Source organism: Nyctereutes procyonoides, unplaced genomic scaffold (genome assembly GCF_905146905.1).
Source record: "Nyctereutes procyonoides isolate TBG_1078 unplaced genomic scaffold, NYPRO_anot_genome, whole genome shotgun sequence".
Lineage (NCBI taxonomy): Eukaryota > Metazoa > Chordata > Mammalia > Carnivora > Canidae > Nyctereutes > Nyctereutes procyonoides.
Window position 1 is genome coordinate 6,721,138 of NW_026575144.1, and position 21,108 is coordinate 6,742,245.

The 21,108-nt window shown below is 39.9% G+C and overlaps 1 protein-coding gene across 6 annotated transcripts in view; it reads left to right on the plus strand.

Moving 5' to 3' along the window:
- The window catches only part of ANK3 (ankyrin 3), a 326,326-nt gene that overhangs the window by 141,572 nt on the left and 163,646 nt on the right, over positions 1 to 21,108 (plus strand). For all 6 annotated transcript variants that reach the window (XM_055308774.1, XM_055308770.1, XM_055308772.1 and 3 more), the window contains exon 8: positions 4,016 to 4,114. In XM_055308774.1, coding sequence (XP_055164749.1) covers positions 4,016 to 4,114 — 99 coding nt within the window. The remainder of the gene's footprint in view (positions 1 to 4,015; positions 4,115 to 21,108) is intronic.

Here is a 21,108-nt window from a genome sequence, read left to right on the forward strand (position 1 = left end):
TCTGATGGTAATGGAGTCTCTCAGCTTTTGTTAATCTTAAAAAGTCTTTATTTCTCCTCAATTTTTTAAAGATACTTTTCCTGGGTATAGAAGTCTCAGCTGACAGGTGTTTAGTTTTCAGTATTTGAAGATGCCACTTTTTTTTCAGCATTGCATAATATCTGAGGCTGTAATTATTGTCCTTGTTCTCTATATGAAATTTGTCCTTCTCCCCTCTGGTGACCGTTATGATTTTTCCTTTATCTTTCATTTTCAGCAATTGGACTAACGTGTCTGTTTATAGTTTATCTTGCTTGGTGTTCTCCGAGCTTCCGGGATATATGGTCTCGTACATTTCATTATCTTGAGATAATTCTTGAACATTGTCTCTCCAGGTATTTCTCCTGCCCCATCTTCTCTCTTCTCCTTATGAAACTCCTAGTCATTTGCTTTGTACTGTCCCCCAGCCATGAGACTCTGTTCCTTTTTTCTACTCCTTTTTCCCCCTTTGCGTTTGCATCACTTATACTGATGTATCTCTAGGTTCACTGATGCCTTTCTCAGTTGTGTGAAGTCTAGTGATGAGCCCATCAAAGGAAGTCTTTGTTTCCTAGATTGTGGTTTTTCTTACCAAGGGTTTCTGTTTGACTGAAATCCAGTATCTTTGGTGAAATTCCCTGACTTTTGATGCCTGTAGCTCACTGTTCCACTGGAGAGATTCCAGGTAAATAGTATCTTTGTCTGAAAATGGGCATCCCTTACCTATCAGGCTATAAATGTGGAAGATTAAGCCAGTGTAGCCAAGAGTTAGCTGAGTTTACATTCTTTCTTATCATTCCCACCCTGTCACTATGGCTGTCAATCTCTGCCTTATGTCTGTGGTTTTAGCTTTGCAGGCTTTTCATATATACCGCCAAATCGCATCCTAGAATACATTCTGTGAGCAGCAAAAGAGGGTTCTCTTAAACATGCATTTTCATCTCTAATATCACTGGGCTCTTTTGATCTGTTGAGATTCCATAATTTTGTTGGTCACTTAATACAGCAGGTCTTATGCGCAGAAGGACATAAAACATTTGTATTGGTTAACTGATGAACCACATTGAGTGGTCTAGAGGTACCACTTTCATTTTGATTTGTTCCTAATTGACAGAAGCAGTCACTACCAGATTCAGGAATGCAGAGGTATATATTTCATTCCGAAGCTCCATTTGACAGGAAAAGCAATAGTTGTTTCCGTTACTGAAAAATACCACTGCCGAGGGTCTAGAAAACCAAATTCTCATCCTGATTCTGCTTCTAATTCACTGTCTTTTAACATACAAATTACTGACCAGTTCCATCCCATAGTTTATCTGTCAAATAGGATGAATGATTTATTTCAAAAGAGTGTGGTGAAGATAAAATGAAATTATGTAAATGTAAGCCCTTTACAACATTTTTTAAGTGCTGCAGAAATATAAAGTATTCCTCCAGGGTCAGAGAGGTGTAGAAAAATGTGCAAGTTAGAACTCCAAGGCACCCTTTTGACATCTATGCATCACCGTATGAAAGAGTCCATGAATATGGAAGAGAGCAAAATTAGAAGTAGAGTCTTCCTCTCACTAAAATTAGCCTACTTGTAATGGAGGTTAATTAAGTCCTTCTCAACCAGGCAAGGGCACAGTTTTAAAGGGAAATCACATGGAAGCCCTGACTCCTGCTGGGAAGAGATGAGACCTTTGTGCCATCTCCTGCTCTGGGCTCAGTAAGCTTCCTGTTAGACCATGTTTCCTATAGACCTAACCTGCTCTTCTACCTGCCATCTCAGGTCTAGTATTCATCCAGTGTTCTGCTTGGTCACTGTAGTGACTCACACTTGCACTTGGGCAATGGGCACAAACTATACAATTAGAGTCACCAGGAGTTTTGTTTTCTTTTGCCAGCTTTCATTCATGCCAAAAATAGTCCACACTAAAGGAGACCACAGCATATGTAATGCACAGCATATAGCTCTACTCCCTCTTTCGTGAACTGTTACCCATAGTTGAAACCTTCAGCCATAGCTGATAGATCTAGAGCAGGGTCAGCAAACTACTGTTTCTAGGTCAAATCTGGCCCACCATCTGTTTTTGTAAATAAAATTTTGGAACGCAAACACTCCCATTTCTTTACGTATTTTATATGACTGTTTTAGCACTACAATGGCAGAACTGAATAGTTGCCATTGACCTTGTATGACTTGCAAGCTGAAAATATTTGCTATTTAGCCCTATGCAGAAAAAGTTTGTCTACCCTGGTCTAGAGCAATGTTACTCATCCTGTGTACTCCCCACCAGCATTACTGAAGCAAATTTGGTTTCTTGAGATCTCTTTCTTCATCCTTCATTTTATGTATCAGTTGATACTTCGGCACCTAAGAATAAAGAGGGTAAGAGTTTTTCAGCTAGGAGAATGTACTGCTAGGAGCATTATAGTTTATAATATTTGGGAAAGTTTATAGAAAATACAAGGCAAAGGAACATGTTCAACAACACTCCATGAGGATGAAAGCAACTAAATCTGGAAGTGAGAATAGTCTACACAATTCTCAGCTTTTTTTCAATAAATAAATAAATAGGGAAAAAAGAAAACAGAGCCAGGCACCTTTGAAGATTCAGAGACTTAAGAGACATTTCCAACTAATGTAGGTGTGGCTCTTCTAATTTGAACAATACTTCTGAGCTAACTGGACATAATGGGAGCATTTGAACACTAAGTCTTGGTTTTATGAAGGAATTATTTTTAGTTTGTTAAATATGATAATGGTATTGTGATTACTTGTTTAAAAAATCCTTATTTGTTAGAGTAAATTGCAGTATTTGTGGGTGAAATACTGTGATGCCTGGGTTTTTCTCTTCCTCCTCTTAAACTTCTGCATACAAAAAAAAAAAAGGCAAAATAGCAGGGAGCATAGAAGAAATAATATCACCGAAAGGTTGATAAGTATTGAACCAGACTGAGGAGTACATGAAGCTCGTGCCTTTCTCTCAAAACCTAAGTTTGAGTTTTATTTTAATTTGAATCCTGGTTTCGCCAGCTCTTTGTGCATCGGTAAAATGGATATTATAGGTCAGATTGTTTGTGGCATTGTGAGGATTGTGAGAATTAAATGAGATAGTAAAGAGTTGAGCACAGAGCCTAACACCTGAGCAGAGTCAGTCCCTGGGAGCCATGATATTGTAGCTGCTACCAAATGACAAGAACATAACCCTGTATGAGCCTAGGTCATACATCATATAATTGACTTATGGGAACAATGGACTGTAAGTCCATATTGCCACTACATAGGAGTGAGGAGCCAAAATAGATAATGTTCTCACTATATGCACACATTGCCCTGACAGTCTGGAAACAACCTTAGCACCTATAAGATGCATGGAGGAAAGACCTGTGGTATTGAAAGGTCACAACTGGAATTTTAGATTGTTCTAACAATATGTATATTCCTCAACAGGAATTTAAAAATGTGAAAACAGAGAACTGTAACATTTTTAATAAATGCCTGTGAACACATTTTAAAAGCCCCACATGCATGGAAGTCCTGTGACTTTGTTCCTGACCAATTTCCCACCATGAGTTGCTGTTGTCTTCCCTGGATATCTTGTGCTCAAATGAACCCAGAGATGGCTCTGCGTAACATGATACTCCTCTTACTGAGTCCTAGCCATCATCAGCCACTCAGTCAACCACTCACCAGCTGATGTGCATCAGAGTTTATGGGACAATACATTGACTTAATGGTGCAGGATTTTAGAGGGGAAAAAAATGCCATCTCACCTATCAGTCACCTCAGTCAAATGAAATAAAGTTAGGCCCAACCCCACAGAGTATGTTCCTTAAAATTTATCCCTTTTTAGGGGGGGTCCCCTGAGTAAAGTTACTGTCAGAAACGTTGGGAAGCATTCTGCTCACAATGATAATTTTTAAACAGGGAGAAAAGTTGGGGGAAGTTGAGAAAGTGATGTTTGGGTTGAATTGAAGATACCAAACTCTTCTTTTTCCTGTTCCTCCACAGAATGACATCACACCTTTACATGTTGCATCAAAAAGAGGAAATGCCAACATGGTAAAACTATTGCTTGACCGAGGAGCTAAAATCGATGCCAAAACGAGGGTAAGAGTGCAATCCGTGTACCTGCTTATACTTATTTTCAGCAAGTAACAATTCTTCCCCCGAGACCTTCACGCTGGCTCAACACTCACTGCCTTTGCTTTTACTTCATTTGTCGTCGTCTCTGTGAAAATGACTGCTAAATTTATTTGTCCTAAAATGGGATGCTGATCCATATTTATAATTCTGTCATGCATGTTTAAATGGTGTATGGCTTTAATCATAAAAACTAAGGCCTACGGTTTAGAGTTTTAGTTGAGTGACATTTTTAAGAATTTAATCACTGCTTGACACTACAGGCTAGGCTGTTTGGTCAGTTTGATATTAAAACTGACAGTTATTCTATTTAAAAACAAATCTATCTACTTTTGCACACTGCTGGTAGAAATGTAAAATGGTGCAATTACTATGGAAAACCATATGGAGGTTCTTCAAAAAGCAAAAGATAAAACCATCCAGCAGTTCCACTACCGGATATTTGCCCAAAAGTATTGAAAACAGTATCTTGAAGCAGTATTTGCCCACTCGTGTTCAATTGCAGCATTATTCGCAATACCCAAGAGGTGGAAGCAACCCAAATGTCCATAAATGGATGGATAAAGAAAATGTAACATATACATACAATGGAATATTATTCAGCCTTAAAAAGGAAGAAAATCCTGTCAATTCTACAGCATAAATGAATCTTAAGGACGTTATCCTGAGTGAATGCCAGTCAAAAAATACAGTACTAAGTGATTCCACTCCTATGAGGTATCTAGAGTAGTCAAAGTCACAGAAACAGAAGTAGAATGGTTCTTGCTGGGGGCTTTGGGAACAGAGAAATGGAGAGTGTTGGCTAACAGGTATAGAGTTTCAATTTTACAAGATGAAAAATTTCTAGAGATGTTGCATAACCATGTGAATACAGTTAATGCTACTGAAATGTATACTTAAAAATGGTTGAGGGAGTAAATTTTATATTGTGTGGTTTTTTTACCGCAGTTTGGAAATTAAAAAACAAACAAACAAACACAAATCTGTTTGACTAAGGCATTTAGCATGTTGCTTGATTCAGTGAGATGCATTGTGGGTAGAGGAAGGAATAGCCTAAGAAGCAAGTTCGAATCCCAGATGCTGACCTTAGCCAGTTGACTCCGATATGCTGTCAAATCATCTGCATGTGATTTCTCTATCTGAAAATAAAGAAAATTAACAGCCCCCTTAATCAAGCTAATGTTTGTGAACTGTGTTGACATAGAGTCGGCCAGAAGTCCCAGCCATTGCTGGTATAACTCAGAGGTCCAAATAGCATTAAACTTCTAACCAAGGAATTATCTTTTTCAATATTTCATGTGTTTGTTATAAGGTGTGAGCAAGAGTGAGGCTAATGAAAAGGTGAGCTCCCTATACACAACCCCCTATCTCGGGGTTTTGGGTCATTTTCCCTGTCTTATCATTGTAGTCCCCACGGTCCTGTGCTTCCTCTGCAGGAATTCCTCTGCAGGAATCCTGATCTCCGTACTCCTAAAACTGGCCTGGTAACCTGAATTTGATTCCTATAGTTCCTTGGTTTACTACTTCATTTATTGCTCACTGCATTTATTGACCCAATCAATAAATGATTATTGAGTATGCCTATTGTGGGGCAGTCAGTGAGATGATGGAGCAAGACGGCACGACACCATCCCTACCTTCATGAAGTCAATGGACAGTTTGTCATCTATACTTGGGCCTGAAGACAGCCCAGCTGTCAGCACTTAGCAAGATCCAGGCTGCCTTTTCCTGATAACTACTAAATCTAAAATCTGTGTCTGTACCTTAAAAGAAATAAGCTTTCTAGAGAAAAGAAGGGAAGAAAGATGTAGTTTGACCCCTAGGGGACTGTCTGCCTGGACAAGTAAATTGAATACAGCTCTTTTCAAATTGGCTTTGCATTATTTAGTATGAAGCCATAACCAGTATGGTAGGGCTATCACTTTAAATGGCAGAGGTCTTCCACTAATGTAGGCTATTTAAAGGGATTGTAAGGAATAAAGCAGGATCTATGCTTATGCCACTAGATTACCATGTAGAGCGAAAGGATCATTTGTGGGTAGGGAGAATTTTTATGAAGAAAAATGAGGAATATTGGAGCCCAGCAGGAAAGAGGAGCCGGAAGGGATATACCTGGATATCCAGCTGGGGTTTTAGTGGGTATGTGGATTAGGAACTACCTTATTTCTCCCTCTCTCGATAAAATCATCAATCAAAAATTCCTTTTTGATCATCTTGCATCAAGTATCAAACACTTACTTGCTGTATTTGATACAGTGAGAGGAGGAAAGGGTATATGAGGAACTCAGGTCCATGTTTATGGGGCATATAGTGGCACCAGAATTAAAACATAAAAACTCTTCTGGAGGGGCGCCTTTGTCAAGCCCCACATCTGACTCCCTGCTCAACAGGGAGTCTGCTTCTCCCTCTGCCCCTCCCCCAACTTGTATGCTCTTGCTCGCTCTCTCTCTCTCAATTAAATAAAAAAATTAAAAAAAAAAACCTCTTCTGGATAAAAGTATCAGAGATATGAAATAATGTAGTCTGCAACTTTGTGTCCTATGCAATTGCAGGATGAAACTTGGTTTCTCGGCCACTTTGCCTCCCTGTTCTGAAAGGCTGTCTAATTTTGAATAAGATGCAGACCCCTTTTTACTGTCCATTCAATGTTTTAAAATATTTTTATTTATTTATTTATTCATTCATTCATTCATTCATTCATTCATTCATGAGAGACACAGAGAAAGAGAGAGAGAAGCAGAGACACAGGCAGAGGGAGAAGCAGGCTCCATAGAGGGAGAAGCAGGCTCCATGCAGGAAGCCCGACGTGGGACTCGATCCTGGGTCTCCAAGATCACACCCCGGTCTGAGGGCGTTGCTAAACTGCTGAGCCACCCAGGCTGCCCCCGTCCATTCCATTTTCACAGAGATTTTCTTTTCTCCTGTGCCGTGTAAATGGCGTGTGAACATGATGGAGACAGAAACAGAGAACAGAGAAGCCTGTCCTGCTTCCGTTAGTGCCCTGTATGGAGTGGGGTGAGGGTGGGATATTAGTGGGTCACAGACTGAATTCCTGGCAGACTATAGCAGAGAAAGTACAGTACATACCCCAAATATGTAAGCTATGTTGTGTCCTTCTCATCAAAGCTTCCCTTCTCTCTGGCTGAAATGACCCAATAGTGATCGGGTGGGTGGGTGAGAGGAAGGGAGCAGCTGAAATGTCAGAGCGCCTGGGGACAAGCCTAAAAACAGAAAACAAAATTGTTCATAAATACAAGTTTTACTACTCAGTCCAGTAGCTTGTGGGGAAATACATATTGTCATCTACCTATCCACCTCCTGGCAGGTACTGATTACTGCTGTGGTCACCTTGTTGCATCAAGTCTGCCCTGTTGAATCCAATCCTCCATGTGTAGAGAAAGGAAAACATCTCTGGATTTCCCATCAGGGGCCAGCACTCCAAAGGACCTGGTTTGCTTGCTCTGCTCCTGCCCATGTGTGGCTGACCTAATAAAGGACTCAGGTTCAAAGCAGACTCTTAGAGGCCTTTTATACAGGCAAGTGAATTTGAATTATGATCCGAGTAGGTCAGCAGGACCTGAGCAAGATCTTACCAGCTGGAAAAGCAAATGAGAGTGAATATTATTTTACTTCAGTGACCTGATCTTGAGTCTTAAGAGCAACTTGCAAATAAAATTGTGACCTTAGGCAACTCACCCTCCTGAGTCTTAGTTTGTGTCCCAGCACGGATGGGGAATTGTTGCAGATGATTTTACTGGGCCTTCCCATTTAGAAGAAGCACTGGATATTGTAACTTTAAAAAAACTAGTTACTGTAAAACTCAAGGTGGTTATATAAGTCAGGTTGACATTACCAAGAGGGTAAAGAAAGAGACCTGAGCCTCCATCCCCCCACAGAGATCAACTGTTAGGCAGCTATCCACAAAGAAAAGCCGAGAGCTTAGGAGTCCACTTATGAATCTTCAGTGACTCAGTGAGGGGAAAAAAAAAAAAAAACCTGAGAGTAGTTGTGTGTGAAGGGAAGGAAGGGCAGCTTCATTCTGCCTGCATCATCTGATGCCAGCCTGGCAACTCTGTAGCCTGAAAGAGTGTCCCTCACCAGGGAAGGGACAGGGTGAGTGGCCGGCTTCCCTAGCCTTAGGATACCGCATAGAGGACATACTTCAGTTTTACACCACCCAGAGACTGGCAAGGCTGAGATGAATAGAGATAGGAAGGAACAAAGGAAAGTCGGTGCTACCAGTATCAGCCACGCAGCAGGAATGACTGTGGCTCCCAGTGACCTGCTTCCAGGAAGACCGGAGCATCTTTCTTGCCACCAAGAAGTAACTACCACCGATGGCCATGGCCGGCACAGCCACTGTGGGCCACCTGCAGATTTCACAGGGTTTTGCCTCACGGATATTCACATTCCCAGACTCCAGACTCCTGAGTCCTTCCTTCCCTGCTCCCTGCCCATACCCCACCCTCACCTACCTCTACCTTCTGCTTCTAGAGCCAAGGATCCACAGCAGCAGCCAGCCCAGGCCTCTGTGGCTACACAAGTACAAGACCCTTGTGCTGACTCCCATTGCCATTTTCACACTTGGGGCTACCCCCTCCCAGCGTGCACTGGCACACCTCTGGCCCGACCCTCGTCACTGGCCTTCACTGCTGCCCATGCACCTAGTGCAGATCCCACAGCCACAGAAGTGCATGCCAGCTAGCCAGGCCTTCCCTGGGGTCTCTGGGTCTGGGTTTGGCTCTGCTCCAGCCACTGGCCTTCACCACTTCACCCATCGGCACATGGGCAGATAACCTTCTAGCTGTGCACCTAGATGCCCCAACCAGACCCTCATTACCAGCCTCCAAGGGTAGGCACACACCCCCAGGGAGACCCCACAGCCACAGGAACCCTCACTAATAGCAGGGCCCCCACAGTTATCTGAGGGCCAGAGCTGGCCCTGTCTCCTATCATTGGCCTACAATACTCGGCTCACCTGAGGCTGGTCCTTCAAGCTCTGAACCTGCTTGCCCCTCACCTGACTCCTCACACCAACCTCTGCTGCAGTGTGTCCACCATGGTGAGGCCTCGTAGCCACAGTACAATGCATAGACAGCTGTGGTCCCCATAGCGGCCAGTACTCCTGCAATTGGCCAGGCCTTGACAACTGCCCCTGACCCCACTACTATGTGCATGCTTGAAACCAGCCCCCACCACTACACAGACCTGCAAAAGGCCCCTATGCCTGTGTGTGCAGCACTAGTTCCAGCCACCACACTGCCTGCCTAAGTCTCTAGCCAATGGCCCTGGGGGTGCTGCTGAGGACTCCAACAACCCCTATAGCCACTGTGGACTCCCCACGGTGCTCACCAAGAACCACACAGTTATCCATGTTGTGGACCCCAGTGGTCTGAGCCAATGAGACATCATATACCCCTGGGATCAGAATGACCACACACCCCTGATTTTGTATACTATACCACTGGACCTGGCAGGACAGCACACTCCAGCACACCCCCATGCACAGCTCATGGTATTTCCATATCGAAGTCAACTCATAAAGTTTGGAAGAGGTGATTGCTTCTTTAAATGTGCAGACATCTATATGCATGGCTACAGGGATCCTGAAGAATCAGGGCAACATGACACCGGCAGAGGAACCCAGGAAACTTACAGTAACTGACCTCAAAGAAATGGAGACGTAGGAATTGCCTGACAGAGGATTCAAAATAATTGTCCTAATGATGCTCAGAGGGCTACAAGAAAACATAGTGAAACAATTTAATGAAGTTAGGAAACAATATACAAGAACAAAATGAAAAGTTCAGCAAAGAGAAGAAAATATAAAAAGAGAACCAAGCAGATATTTGGAGCTAAAGAAGACAGGGATGGGAACAAAGACCTCAGTAGAGAGCTCCAGCAGCAGACCAGACCAAGCAGAAGCAAGAGCCTTTGGAATTATCCAGTCACAGAAGCAAAAGACAAAAGAATGAAAAGGAATGAAGAAAACTTGCAGGACTAAAAAGGCACCATTCCATCAAAGCAGCCTATCATTGCTGAGTCCCAGAAGGAGAAGAGAAACTTATTAGGACTTAGCAAATTGACTTCATGACACTGCCCCCAAATCTGGAGAGTTGTAAGGGTCAGGAGCGGGGAAAAACTAGACAAAAAAGCAGGGGCCCCTAGAGAACAGAGATTGGAGTTTTTAATGAAAAAATATTATAGAAAAAGCAACCAATGGTTTTATACCAAAAAAGTCATTAGAGTTTTGTTGATTAATTGATAAAGCTTTAATATAGCATTTAAACTGCATTTCCAGTGTGTGGAATATTATTTAGCCATAAACATAAAAGGAAATCCTGCCACTTGCAACAACATAAGTGGATTCTGATTGTGTTATAAGAGGTAAAATAAGTCAGATGGAGAAAGACAAATACGCATGTTATCACTTATATGAGGAATCTAAAAACATCTCACCCATAGAAACAATAGAAACGGGGCTACCAGGCACTGAGATGTGGGGGAAATGGGGATGTGTTTGTCAGAGGTACAGACTGCCAGTTATAAAGTGTATTTATTCAGGTATCTAAGGTTCATCTCAGTGACTATAGCTAACAGTCCTGTATTGTATATTCAGAATTGATGTGAGGTGAAGAATGTGTTAAGTAACCTTATCATGGTAAATATTTCACTACACACACACACACACACACACACACACACCCCAGATCATGAGAGGGAATAACCTAAACCTACACAATGTTGCATGTCAATTTTATTTCAGTAAAGTTGGGGAATCCTGGGGAAGAAACTTATACATGAATGTTCCTGAAAGCTTTTAGCAAGGATCTGATGAACCACACAGCCTGTGTTCCTTTTTCTATTTAGTTCATTTAAAGAAAGCTTTCTGTATTTTCTCAGCCTCTCTATGCTTACTAATGCCAACTGGCTCGTTATCTTATTCTCCTGCAAAATAGACAAGAGTAAGTATGTTAAGTATCTCTGTAATAATGGTGGCAAATGTGCTGAGTTATAAACATATATCAAGACAAATTTTTCCAGGCTGGTCTATATGCAGATCCTAATTTTAAAATAATTTTTGAAATTTGTTCATTCTTTTTCAACAGTTTAATGGCTTTATTCATAGACTAAAATGCATTGCAAAGAATAGCTACTTGTGGTAGCCTGCTGGTTTGTATGTTTTCCATTTAACTCTAGCTTTCTGTAAAGCTAGCATGTATTCTTCTTGCAAGAAGATACTTTGCAATGAATGGTATCTCATCATTTTCCTTTTCCTTTGCATCAATTCACAGCCAAATCCAAGGCTCAATATGGACCCAAATCAGAACCATTTTAAGGCTTTGTAGCATCTTCTGAGTTCTCTCTTTTCACCAACCTTCTCTACCCAATAGTAAAGGCAGCTGTGCTTGTATTTAGTGCTTCATAAAAGATGGAGGAGTTCCAGGTAGAGTCTTTAATACTAGTGTTCTGATTCCCAGAATGCTGCTCTAATCATGCCTCTCCCAGCTTCCTGTTTTCCTGACAGGTGCCACTGCCCAGATCCTCATACAGTCCCATTACTACCACATCACATCCAAGGCTCCACGTAGGCCCTCAGATGCACACATTCATCTTGGTATCTGTAGCACTTAGCACACATCCTGGCATCTTTTGCTGAATATATAGAAATAAAAGATACTCTCCTTAGTGTTAATTTGCCAAAAGGTCTTAATTTTCTTGACTTTATACTGATACTTTGGTAATATAAGTTTGTTCCCTGAAGTTAATGGCTTCCAATTGATTTATGAGCATGAAGAGATATTTGTGTGCAAGTAGATAAAAGGTTTCAGAATACCTTGAATCTGTCAGTTGTTAAATTCTTACTATTCTGGGAAGGTGTCAGGAGACACTTGGATGCCCTGTAATTTTAGCCTGTCCTTTCCCAGAAATGCAACCGGTTCTATTTCACAGGTTAAATACAAAGAAGAAAGAAATATTGGTATTGGCTTTTGCTTTCTTTTTTTGTTGTTGTTATAGATTTTATTTATTCATAAGAGTCAGAGAAAGAGAGAGAGAGAGGCAGAGACATAGGCAGAGGGAGAAGCAGGCTCCATGCAGGGAGCCCGATGTGGGACTCGATCCCGGGACTCCAGGATGACACCCTAAGCCAAAGGCAGATGCCTAACCACTGAGCCACTCAAGCATCCCTGATGTTTGCTTTCTATTTTATTTTCAGAAGTGTCTTGCTCTGCCTAAAAATAAATCCTTAAAGAAAATATTAAATATTTTATGGTCATAAAATAGTTTCTATCAAAGAGAAAATTCTAATACAATATTTCCTCCCTAGAGTCCTAACATAGACATGTTGACAAGAGCATTTGAAATTATGCAAAATACTCTGTTTCTACATCAGTCAAGACAAATTTTAAAATATTTATGGCATTCAAAAATAGATTAATTTTTTTTATTTTTATGTCACAAATATTAAAAGCTAGTTGAAAGTATCTATTTGGATTCAAAGAAGGGTAATGGCACCTTTCCCCAAATTTTGCTATGAGCCTTAAGCTTCTCTAAAAATATTAAATCTTAATATTAAAAAAATAAAACTAATCATGAAATGCCCTTAGTTTTCAAAACATGAAAATCACTTTGAAGGGGGATGCCTAGGTAGCTCAGTAATCAAAACTTGGCATAAATTGGAGTGAATTCAACTTTTGAAAGAACTAAACAATACAAGATGAGATCTATGTTTATATGCCAGGTACTGTGATACAATTCATGGAGTAAGTCATAATTTTATTGTCTTGAGGTCAGAGGATCAAGTTTGGGGCTGTAAGAGTGGCTGGATATTCAGGGAGGAATCACTGAAAGGAGGGAACCACAAAGGGAGTGCTGAAATAAACATATAAACTCCCCACAGTCCTTGGCTGAGCCCTGAACTATATATTTTGGGGGGATTGAAACATCAAGGAGGCCAGAGGGAAATAACAGTTAAAAAATTGAAAGCTAAGGGGAAAGTTCAGCAGTGCCTGCTGCAAGGAAGATAATCACCACATCAGGGAAGCTTGGTAAACATCTTTGGCTCTTTATTAACTCTATAAGGACTCTATCTTAGAAGTTATGACTGTGTCACAGGACTAAAGGGATTACTCTTGGAATAAGACCAAAACTGAACTGCCATTGAAACCCTAAAATCAAGTCCCTGTAAGATCAGAGTCTTTTTAGCATATTATTCACAATATCCAATACTTAACTTAAATTTAACCTATAACTTAAAATTAGTAATATACATGAGAAGAAAAAAATCCAACTTGCAGTCAAAGGAAAAGTTAGGTAATAAAAACAGACCCATAGGTGACTCAGATGTTGGAATTAATAGAATTTAAAATAACTATGATAAATATGTTCAATATCTGAAGGAAAAGACAGATATAATGAGTAAGGCAAAAAAGAAAAAATGAATTTCAGGAAAAATAATCTAAAAATATAGAAATCTTAGAACTAAAAAACATAATATCTAATTTTTTTTTTTAAAATTCACTGGATGGGATAAAGAACAGATTGAATACAAAAAGAGAAAGAATTGGTGAACTTGAGCACAAGTTATAAAAATCATCCAAAATGAAGGACAGAAAACAAAAAGGATTAAAAATCAAGTTCACACCATGTCAACAACATCTGGAACATTAGCAAGCTGACTAAATACAATGCAGTCCAAGAAGCAGAGAGAAAGGGAATGGAGTAAAAAAAGATGTATGTATTTCAAAATTCAGTCGCAAACTACAACCCCTGGACTCAGGAAACAGCATATCCCATGGAGGATAAATGCAAAGAAAACCACATAGAGGCACATGATAGTGAAGCTGCTAAATGTCAAAGATAGAGAAAAACATGTATAGGCAAACAGAGAATAAGATGCATTATAAATGGAAAAACAATGATGAGACTGTGATTTAACTTCTTATCCAGAAACACTGAAGGCCAGGGGCACCTGGGTGGCTCAATTGGTTAAGCATCTGCCTGCTGTTCAGGTCAGGATCCCCAGGTCCTGGGATTGAGCCCCATTTTGGGCTCCCTGCTCAGTAGGGAGTGTGCTTCTCCCTCTACCCCTCTCCCTGCTCTTGGTCTCTTGCTCTCTCTCTCTCTCAAATAAATAAAATCTTTAAAAAAAAAAAAAGATGAGGAAGAAGAAACAAACAAACACTGGAGGCCAGAAGGCAATGGAACATTTTTCAGGTGCTAAATGAAAAATATCTGTTAATCTAGAATTTATATCCAATGAACATAAATTCATAATAAGAGCAAAATTCAGCTTCAGATAAGCAAAAATTGAGATAACATGTTATCCTCAAACTCACACTAAAAGAAATATTAAAGGAAGTTTTTAATTCTGAAGGGAAGTGATACCATATGCAAATGGGGATCTAGGGATGCCTGGGTGGCTCAGTGGTTGAGCTTCTGCCTTTGGCTCAAGGTATGATCCCGTCTCGGGATTAAGTCCCACATCAGGCCCCCTGCAAGGAGCCTGTTTCTCCCTCTGTCTATGTCTCTGCTTCTCTCTGTGTCTCTCATGAATAAATAAAATCTTTTTTAAAAAATTTATTAAAAAAAGAAATGTGGATCTAAAAAAGGAGAGAAGAGTTATAGACAATACATAAGCAGATCAATATACAGAACATTTTTTTTCTTTTTAGTAATTCTTTAAAATTTGATTAAAGAAAACTATCAATCTATTCTGAGGTTTGTAATATCTGATTTTTAGGAGCACCTGGGTGGCTCAGTGGTTGAACATCTGCCTTTGGCTCTGATCATGATCCCGGGGTCCTGGATCAAGTTCTGAATCGGGCTCCCCACAAGGGAGCCTCTGGCTCCCTCTGGTTTTGTCTTTGCTTCTCTGTGTCTTTCGTGAATAAATAAATAAAACATTTTTTTAAAAATCCAACATTTAGGGATCCCTGGGTGGCGCAGCGGTTTGGCGCCTGCCTTTGGCCCAGGGCGCGATCCTGGAGACCCGGGATCGAATCCCACATCGGGCTCCCGGTGCATGGAGCCTGCTTCTCCCTTTGCCTATGTCTCTGCCTCTCCCTCTCTCTCTGTGACTATCATAAATAAAAAAGAATAAAAATAAAACCTTTAAAAAAAATCCAACATTTATAGCACAAAAGGGAAAGCTAATAGTATAAATGGAATTGTAATATTGCAGAATTTCATTTTATATGTGAAGTTATATAATATTAATACCATATATCATATATAATATTAGTATATGATACATGATTAATAACACAATGCTATTTAGACTTAAATTAAGGATACATATTGTAATGCCTAGGGCAACCACTAAGAGAAGAATAAAGAGAAAAGATGTAGTTAAAAAGCCAAAGGAGGAGCTAGCCAATGATATATGTGATGATTCAGTGATTAGAATCCTAAATCATTCTCAACCCCAAGAAGACAAAACAAGAGGGACAAGAAAAACCCAAAGAACACAACAAATAGTATGAGGGTGTGTTCTAGGCTCAGAAGGCTGTGGCTTTCTAAGCAGAGAGAACAACAGAAGGATTTTGCCCTGTTTTCGTTTAATTTTAAATATACAGGATGTATGACAGGGACAGGAAGGAAGGGAATTAGAAAGAGATATTTCTCTTTCCTATGCATAAATGGTAGAAATGAATTCTAGATCTTAAAAGGAGATTGTTTTATAGTAGAAGGAATCCAATCCCACAGATAGAGGAAAGCCTAAGTATAGATACTGATTCCAGCCGTTTGGTTGCATGTGACCTCGAGTAGGTACATTCATCCTCTGGAGCAGCTTTCTCATCTATAAATGGAACTTCCAATGCCTTTCTCATGAGTTTTAAGGATTCAGTAAGATCACAAATATAATGTGCCTATAACAACAGGGGGGTTTCGAAAAATGTACTCCCTCCTAGGCCAAATCTACAACTGCCAGCCACATGCAAAATGAGGATACAGTCAGAATTTCTGGTAAAAAAAAATACAGACATGAGAATAGCTTTACTGTTGGACTGTAATTGCTGCCCTTTTACTTTAACTGTATTATAACTCTCCCCTCCCTGAGTAGTACCTGCTTTTTGTTTCATTTTTTTCAGTTTTCAATTAAGTATCACATCCTGTTTTATATCCATGATATAGGAAAAGAGCTGCTTGATTTCCTTCTCTAGAGTGAGATTTTATTTATTTATTTTTGCTTAGAGGGAAGGAAAGAAAGCCTACAGAATATAAGTCAAAATAAATGTCTGTTTTTGAAAGTATTTCCCAAGCCATGAATTTGTATCATTTCAGTATTGGCTTTGAGCAAATTTCAGCTTGTTAATAACGTAATCTGGTGCAGCATTCTTAGGTGTGATACCTTAATGTCCTGTTCCAAGCTTTTCAGCAAAACAGGAGCTGAAAGAAAGCCTTTTTGACCTTCGAATTGCAAGGTTTTGCTCTTAGGCTAACACAACAGAGCATTTTGTCCAGCCAGTAAAGTACAGTTTCCTACCTCAGTAATAAGATTACTGTCACTGCGATGAAATATGAGATCTGGACCAGCCAGTTGGCTTTGCTTCAGAATTTTCCCCAAGGGAATACTTGTTCATTATGTTAGCACTTTAAAAATCAGGGGAATTGGGGAAAAAAAAAAAAAACAACTAGTAACCCCATGCAATTTCACTTCCCCCCCATAATGTTACTATGGCAACTCAGCATCCCTCTCTCCTTCTCTCCTGTCCAAATGCACATGCCACCATTCACGAGACGGCCTCCCTGGAGCCCTGGGAATTGCCTTTGTCAAGCATTTGCAAACTGGAGGTCGACACTGGTATGCAGTTGAAGAACTGCTTTTTGGCCCTGGACCCATCCTAAGTGATCCTGTATATTAACTGTAAATTTCTAGGGGTTGGGAGCAGGTTAGAATCCTCATTTTTGTATTGGAAAACACTGCTGTAGTTTTAGAGAGAGGAGCACACCAGTTTACTGCTCTGTGCTAAAGTACGGTAGCCATGAGAGCTCTTTGTTAAGCTTATCGTATTCCAAATAAGAGAAAATAGCTTATTTAGAACAATTCCTCTGATATTTTCTTGTTCTGAGAGCTGAAAAGACTAGCCATGGTCTTTAGTCACATTTCTTAAGTCACTTATCTATTGAGAATTTTATTTTTCTGGAAAGAAAGACAAACGATAGCACATCTGAAGTACAAAAGGAGTCTAGTCTTAAACAAAAAGGATGACAAGGAAAGGAATTTTTGACCAACTAACCAGAAAATCTTTTTTTTGTTTTTGAAAGACCAGCACTGCAACCAATTCATTTGCTCACTCATTCCTTCACTTAACTCATTTTTATTAAGCCACTTTCATGGACCTAGGACCGAGTCACCTCCTCTCTGAGATTCAGGTACCCCTTAAACTAGTAGCCTTGTCCTCAGAATCAGACTATTTGGAAGGATGATGACTACTCACAACTAACTGAGATAGTTGGTAAAAAGTTAGAGGTTCCCCCTAGAGAAATATAGAAAACAAGGCAGACATCCTGCGAGTAGAATGGTTATGTCCAGTTTTGGAAAAGCCTTCTAAGAACACAGTTACTTTAAAACAGTACAAATCTGGGTCTTGGAGAAAGTGGAAAGGGAGCCCTTTGCGGGTACCTGGTGTGGGCAGTGCAGAGAAGCAAGAGAACAGAGAGCTGCCAAGAGTTTGTGGGCTGGGGCGGGCACCCGGGAAGGCTGCCCATGCTCCCCTGGGGAACTGAGGCTAGCAAAGGAACAAGCCACAGTTGTTGAAAGTCTCCTTGAGCACAGGGCTTCATATGCTTCAGGAACGTGATTAATAAGCCTCACCCATTTCAAAGCAAAAGAAATCAGTTCAGAATGTAAATATTTGATTTTGTGTCCAAAATATAGATATTAATTAAGTCAAGTCAGTGCCAGCTGATTTTCTTCTTTTCTTTTCTTTTTTTTTTTTAACTGAACTAAGTGTGAATCAGTACATGGCAGAGACCTTTCAGTCTTGCTGTGGGTCAGCTGGTGAGCTGTCTTCTTTGTCACTGTAAAAGCCGAGAAGCTAATTAAAGACCTTACATTAACTCTAGGCACCAGTTTTCCACTGACCTGTGAATGTTCCTTCAGCCAGGCCGGCACTGCCTGTACGACCAGGCAGTCGTGACATCTTGTACAGCTTTCTGATGAGGCATCGCTCCTGCCGGGATGCTGGCTATTTGAAGTCACGCATTTTCAAAAAGTTTCAGAGCAAATCTGCCAAAGATCCAAAGGAGTCAGCCACTTGCCATCAATGTTAAAAATACTGCAAGTAAAAGTACAGTTGAAAGAGCCAGGCTTCAGGTAGCTCTTTGCCATTCTCTAGGAACTGAAGATCCTACCCTGGGGAACCAGCTGGCTTTATCATTGAAGCCAGGTGATAAAAGGAACAATGGCTATAGTGAACAATGGTGCTTCTCAGCTCTTGAGCTGATGAAAAAATTACCTTCCCCAGCTGAGTCTCTAGAGTCTGGGAGTTTTTAATAAACAAACACCAGAGACCAGACAGAGGCAGCAGCTGCAGAATGTAGATAAAGGAAGGCTCAGGGTGGCTGAAAGTTTGAGCAGAGGGGCTTTGTCATTCTAACTCCTCCCAAGATATGCCCGGACTGTCCCCACTGCCTGGCCAAGTTCTACAGTCAGCCTGTGCAGCCTTGGACGAGGCATTTAACCTGTTTGAAGCCTTAGAGTCTTCATTTATCACATGAAGATTATACCTTTTGTGTCAGGGTAGTTGTGAGGATAAAATGATATGATAGCTTAGATTGGCTTCAAAATAATATAAGAAAGGAGAAAAGGTCAGGGATATGGATGAATCAAGCTTGATCAGGAGGTGACAGTTGATGCTGAACACCAGACATCAAGAGACTCATTACACTATTCAGTCTGCTTTAGTCTGAAATAGGTTTGAAATTTTCCATAATTAAAACTTTTTTTTAAAAAATGAAATCAGCAGAAATGCACGTCTGTAAGGAACAGTGTGTTTCAAAGGACTGAGGAGTCAAGACAGATTCTGCTCTTAGCTAGTCAAACACTCTTCATTCAGTATGTAGCAGTTGCTTTGGGGAAGATAATTTTCAAGAATAAATGAATTAGGATAAAATAATTATTTTTTCTGTGTGACCATAGTTTGAACATGTCTGCACATACTCTGTTACCTCTTGTGTCTGAGAGTCTACTTATGAGAAAATGAAACAAATTTGACCTTTCATTTCGTAAAATAAAATCACCATATGACAGGGTCTGTGTGGGATGTTTGTGTGTGTGTGTGTGTGTGTGTGTGTGTGTGTGATGGAGGGTAGATGTAATTATTATTTCTCCTTCAGATATTTTCAGGTTTTACATTATTGGGAAGACATTTGGACGTCATGATGTTTTTTTTTAATCTGTTCTCAGATTTTATTTTATCCTATTTTATTAGCAAAATGCTGTTGTGCAATTTGAAAGTCAAGGAATAGAATTGTACCTCACTGATTAAACATTAGGATAAGTAGGGTTATTTTCAAGATCCATTCACACAATCTAGAACGTGATTTGAATGCAGTGAATTACATTCTGATGTATCTTAAAATGTGACTATCTTTAGGGTAGCAGTTGTCAACCACAGGAATCGTCAAGTTGGGGAACATATTAGCTGGGGTATGTAAAAGCTTCTCCATAGAGTTTGGGGCCACTTAGATAGTTCTACATGAATATCTTTACATTCCTTAATTCCCTGCTAATTCTCCTTTCCCATCTAACCTGTAGTACAATAGTCCTTCCTCACTAGTACTAAAGAAACGCCTAACTCTCCCACATCTGGCCCCCAGTGGAGAAAGGAGGACAGTTCAGAATACCAGTGTCATATTAACAGTGGTGTGACTCTAATGATTGAATAACGAATTCTTCTGCTCATTGGATGGTTAGAAACCCACTGCTGCTAACAGAAATGAAGGACCTAATGGAGTTGTCTTATGATGTATCATTAAAAAAAGTCTTTGGTGAAAGGTTATTAGGCGATTTCGGCATGTAATTCAGTTCAAAGAATTAGTGACACTGCTTTAACAAAAGTCCATCTACTTATTTATGCAGACAAGATGTCTCATCAGTATCATTTATAAAAGCAAATATTAGTATAGCGTTTATACCAAAAGTAATGAAATACCCAGGAATAAACTTAATCAAGAAGGTGAAAGATCTATACTCCAAAAACTATAAAACATTGATGAAAGAAATTGAAGACAACACAAACTAATGGAAAGATATTCCATGCTCACAGATTGGAAGAACAAGTAAAGCAATCTACAGATTTAATGCAATCCCTAATAAAATACCAACAGTATTTTTCACAGAACTAGAACAAACAATCCTAATAATATGAAACCACAAAAGTCCTCAAATAGCCAAACCAATCTTGAAAAGAAAAAAAAAAAAACTGACGATATCATAATCCCAGATTTCAAGATATCCTACAAAGCTGTAGTAATCAAAACAGTATGGTACTGGCACCAAAATGGACACATATATCAACAGAACAGAATGGAGAGCCCGGAAATAAACCCATGATTATATATATAGCCAATTAATCTTTGACAAAGGAGACAAGAATATACAATGGGAAAAAACAAATGGTGTGGGGACAGTGACATGCAACAGAATGAAATCAGACCACTTTCCTACACCATATATGAAAATAAACTAAAAAATTAAGGACATAAATGTGAAACCTGAACCATAAAAATCATGGGAGAGAGCAACACAGGCAGTAATTTCTCTGACATTGGCCTTAGCAACATTTTTCTAGATATATCACCTGAGGCAAGGGAAATAAAAGCAAAAATAAACTATTAGGACTACATCAAAATAACAAGTTTCTGCATAGAAAAGTAAACAACAGAACTAAAAGTCAGCCTACTGAATGGGAGATGTTTGCAAATGACTTATCTGGTAAAGGGTTAGTATC